The following is a 5224-nucleotide window of genomic DNA, read 5'->3' as shown; positions in this document are numbered from 1 at the left end:
CCATTGATGATTAATACTATCATATGATTTAGAAATATCATAATATGTTTCTGCTTAATTAATATATAATATTATAGTTCAACAAAAAATAAGCCATTTAAACAAAAATATTTATTGCATTATAATAAGATAACATTTTAGTTGATAAATTAATAAATTTGAAGTTCAATGATATTTAAAAGAATAATTTGTATTTAGGTAATAATAAAAATAACTGAATTAGAAAAATGTCATACTAAACCAAACGATGGACAAGCGAAGCCCTTTCAGACTTTCTTTGTTTGTACTCAGTTTTCAATTGAGAGAGTTCATTTTCACGTTGGTGAAGTTCATCATTGAGAGCATCACGTCTTTCAGCCAACGAGTCATCCTTATCAACAATATTTTTCTTCTTATGAAGGAATTTAATTTCATTCTTCATATTCTTATACTCTAGCTTCTTGTCCAAATAGTCAATTTCCTTGATATGGTTCATCTCCTTTCTTTCTTGTTTAGTAGTCATACGTTCTCAATAAATTTTCTGAACAAAACCTTCTTTAAATACTTCTATACTCACTTTTCTTTTCACAATCTCAAGATTGAAATCCTTAGTTTTGTTTTATTCTTGAAATAATTACAAGTTCTATTTCAAATGAAGAGACTCTCAAACGAAATTTAGTGAATAAATAAAAAGGAAATCTGAAAAAAAATTTACTTGAGGTTGTAAATGATAAATACAAAACGAAAATACCGAAAAGATAAGAAAAAGCATATCACCGACCAAATGCAATTATTCGAACTTCTTCAATTGAGATGTGAAGAAATTACAAAAAATCTTCCAAAAGTTATTGACTCAATACTTCAAATTCAATCTCATTTACATTCTATTAGTAATACAACCCCCGTTGGAATTCACAAAAATTCGATGTTTCAACTAATCAATTCATCTGGATCATATCAAAGTTTGGTAGCAGATAAATTAAAAATTATTGTTTGTTAACTGTTGAGTGTGTGTAGTTATGTTGGGGTGTCAAGAAAATTAATTCATGTTATAGTCTTCTTGGTATGAAAAGTTATCAAAAGAACTCAACTCTAATTTATTAGTCGATGATCTTTCCTTTTCAAACAATGAAGAAATAAAAAAGATACAAGATGATAAAAAAATAAATATTTGTCATTACTCTGCTCTAACTTCATTCTGTAATAGAGTAGAACAACTTTTTCCTTCATTAGAAAATACCTCCGAATTTGAGAATACGGCAACCAGAGTTTGTACCTATTTTTTGATAATTTTTGTATTTACTTAAATTAACATTCAGTTGATCAAAGAATTCAAAGCGGATTGTGAATTAAATCAAATCTACACCTGTAAAAACTTAGAGGAAATTATCGAAGATGAACATCATCCTACAGAACAAATTCCTGTTGGTATAAACCGAATTATGACTGAATTGTATTATTCAAAAAATGATAAAAGCACATTATTCCGATTATCTTCTGACACAGAACAAGTCAATAAATACTATGAATCAATTCGGTCTTTAGACTATAAAAGTTTAGATAATACAACTTTGTCTTCATTATTAAAAAAGTTTATTCGAAGCCTTAAATCCCCTATTTGGCCTGAAGAATTTCTTCAGCCATTAGTTTCATGTATGGACTCCCAAAATAAAATGAGTCTTATTGCATCAATACATGATATGATAAACAAACTTCCTCCCTCTAACAAAGAATTTTTAAAGAAATTAGTTTTTTTATGCAACGAAGTTATTCACTCAAAAGATTCAAAAATGACTGCTCAATCAATTGCTGTTTGTTTAGCACCTGGACTAATGAGAAAGAATGATATGACATGTGCCTCAATAGCAGCAATTACCCCGACTTTAAATAATGCATTAGCATTAATAATTGAAAATCAATCAACATTCTTTGGCAAAGCATCGCCTTATACGGAAAATTTTACTGATATTTTTGGTGAATATTCCAACGTATTTGATGCAGGGGCATCAGATGAGACATTTGAAGATCTAACATTAAAAGTTGACCCTCGAACTCTTAGAGGAACCTTCAGAAAAAGAAAACCAACCCTATTACCCAATTCTACAAATACACTAGTAGCAATACAACCGATAAAAAGAAGTAATTCCGCAGACCCACTTGAATAAAATTTATACAATTATTTTAGTTTTATCTTTAATATGAATTTTTAAGAGATAACAGAAACTAAAAAACCATAAAAAAATTTTTATGAGCACCTAGAATTATAACTTACCATAGTCAATTTTATGTCTGTTATTGAACCAATAAAGAATTCCAAAGAGAACTCCAGTGAGAATAGCAAGTGCAATAATGAAATATCCAAGAATAACCCAGAATAATTTACTCAAGAAGAAAGCACTTGGAATGAAAATTGGAGTTTCTTTTTCAACAAAGGTCATTTTGAAATGAACAATACCTTCTGCGGTTGAATCTGCACCAACAAAAACAAGAATTTCATCTCCTTTTTCCATTTCTAATTTTGTGTGACTTCCTCTATGACCATATGGAGAATTATTATGATCAAATATGTCAATACATTCAGTTGGTCTATTAATACCTTCTGATACAATACATGATGGTGATGAGAATAGAGCAATAGTTGTTGTTACTTCAGAAAGGTCATCTGCTAAAAGATAGAAAGTACCATCATGTGGAGCAACAACACGGTACCATGTTCCCAAAGAACTTTTAGAAGTAGAATTACAAGTAATAACTGTTTGTGCAGCTTTAGTAATATAAGTGTAATGATCATATGGGAAGTTATTAATAAAAACAGGTTCTGAACATTTACTATTTATTGGTGGTTCATCGTAATAGAATGAAACTCTATAAGTACCATAATTGTTACTGGTTTCAGGGTCACTAATAACAGCAGTATAAAGAAGAGTTGTTTCTTCAAAACCATAAACACTAAGTCTAGCTTGTTCTCCACATTGAGGTGAATCGTCATCTTTATTTCCAAATACACACTCTCTTTCTTCAAATGTTTTTCCTGGTTTAAGTACTTCAAGAGCTGTATCAATATGTGTCTCTGGACCACAAGTATTAATAATAACAGTTTTATTTGGTGCTTGTAAATAAGTATACCATGCACCATTAACAGTAACTTTTTTATTATGATTTTTCAAATAACATGCAGAGACAAATGGTGCAACAGTATCAATATATCCTACATGTGTAAATGGAACCGTTGTAATTTTGTATGGATTAGAATATGAATCACCATCAATATAACCCTTCATTGTTGCCCAGAAATCAAATGAACCATAAGGATCAATATTTTTTTTGTTAGCCTTAACAGTAGCAAATAAAATCTTATAATTATGACTAAGTTTATGAGCAAATTGGAATGAGAATATCATGTTTGATGAAGTATCATCACAATAATACATGCTACAATCACTATGAAGTTCTATGTATGGATAATAATCATTTGGTACTTTAGGTGTTACGATAACATCAATATGTTGAACTTTTTCTGTTACAGAAAGGAATGCATACCATCCACCACGAGTATAATGTGTTCCTGAATCACATCCACTTGGAGAAAGTTCTAAGCTACTTGCATTAACACTAAGGTCTTCATAAGAATCTCCATCCTTAAACAATGAAACAATTTTTGGTTTAATACAAGCATTATTATTTGAAGCATCAGTTTTATCAACTTTTAATGTAATAGCACAATCTGAAATAGTACATGTTGCTCTAATATAATAAAGAACTCCTTCTTCTAATTCCATTTCAATATATGAATCATCTCCACAATTATAATATTGTTCAGCAAGACATTCTCCCATAGAACCAGTAGAACAGTATGGATATATTTCAATACCAGTAGCATACCCTGATCCAATTCCATTTGGATTACTATCACAAGTATCAATAATATATCTTCCTCCGTCTCCTACAATAGTGTACCACATTCCAACATATTTATTATCATTACACATTTGTTCTTCTGGAACAAAATTTAACATTGGTACAGTAATTTTAAATGGAAGAGAAGTAATTCCAATGGCTCCAGTACATCTATTATTTTCAGCAACACCAGTTCTTAAATTTAATCGATATTGTCCCTTTTCACCGTCTTTCATACTTAAAAGAATATAATATACTTTACCTTTAATAAAGTTAATATTAATTCTTGGATTAGATCCTCCACATGTATTATCATCATATCCTACACTACTAACATCACTACATGTTTGATCTGTTCCTTCAAATACATACAATTCTGGATCAAAATCAGCAGTATAATCTCCACATGTATCGATAAAAACAGATTGACTAGAAGTAGATACATATTTAAACCAAGTACCATAAAATGAATGTGTTCCAACTTGACCTGGAATAGTAACTGGCATACTTTTGTCGATATATCCATTAATTGTACCTGGGAATGAAACTGTTTTAGCATCAGCACAAGTTGGTTCATATGGATTTTCAAATTTTTTAACAGTTACTCTAAACACTCCAACATCTGAAGCAGTTGTTCCAGAAACAACAATATAATAAGTGGTTCCAGCTACAGCATTAAATACAAGTTGTGACTTTCCTCCTGCACAAACACCTATTTCTCCATCGTCGTCATTAGATGATGCACAGGTATGAGCTCTATTTGCCTCACATGTAGTAAGAACAGCAATTCTTGTATTATAATTAGTGTAAGTATTACAAGTACTAATTTCAATTGGCATATTTTGTTTTAAAGTAAACTTGTAGAACGCAGATCTTGGGAATAAATTTTCGTCAACTCCACATCCAAATCTGGGATTACAAACCCAACAAAAGTTTGTTTGTTTTGTAGTGTCCCCCTCAAATGAAGCAACTTTATTTTCATCTAAATCAGCTAAAGAAATTTCATGGGCTGTTTGACATGTATCATAAAGGGCATAACTAAATAAAAACAATGAAAACACTAAGAAAAGTTTAACCATTTCTTATCTGTATTTTTCAGTTTTTAGATGTTCAAAATTCTTATTCATTTGATATTTCTTCTTTGGTTCTGTTCTTTTTCAATTTCTTCATCCTCATCTTCTCATACTTATAGTTCCTTTTTCTTATTATTTTATTATTTCTTTTATTTTTGAAAAATCTTAATGATTTGATTTTTCTCTTTTCTCTTATAATAACTAAGAGTTATTATGTTTTATATAACGAAACAAAAATCAGTTAATTACTGTTGTCCGAGTGTTTCTTTGATTTG

At 29.8% G+C, this 5224-nt stretch overlaps 2 protein-coding genes across 2 annotated transcripts; one reads left to right on the top strand and one right to left on the bottom strand.

Annotated features, from left to right (window-relative positions):
• Window positions 1-706: 706 nt before the first annotated feature.
• On the top strand, window positions 707-2144 carry ENU1_101250 (RhoGAP domain containing protein; the record flags this gene model as incomplete). The annotated part of the gene is made up of 3 exons (XM_008859317.1): window positions 707-970; window positions 1035-1247; window positions 1299-2144. The coding sequence occupies 3 exons, from the start codon at window positions 707-709 to the stop codon at window positions 2142-2144; spliced, it is 1323 nt and encodes a 440-aa protein (XP_008857539.1).
• A 96-nt stretch (window positions 2145-2240) lies between these two features.
• Window positions 2241-4955, bottom strand: ENU1_101240 (bacterial pre-peptidase c-terminal domain containing protein; the record flags this gene model as incomplete). Its single annotated transcript, XM_008859316.1, has 1 exon — window positions 2241-4955. The coding sequence occupies one exon, from the start codon at window positions 4953-4955 to the stop codon at window positions 2241-2243; it is 2715 nt and encodes a 904-aa protein (XP_008857538.1).
• Between the last annotated feature and the right edge of the window lie 269 nt (window positions 4956-5224).

Source organism: Entamoeba nuttalli (assembly GCF_000257125.1).
Source record: "Entamoeba nuttalli P19 unplaced genomic scaffold asmbl_4354, whole genome shotgun sequence".
Taxonomy (NCBI): Eukaryota; Evosea; order Mastigamoebida; family Endamoebidae; genus Entamoeba; species Entamoeba nuttalli.
Note: the sequence above shows the minus strand (reverse complement) of the source record. Positions and strands in the feature narration are given on the sequence as shown.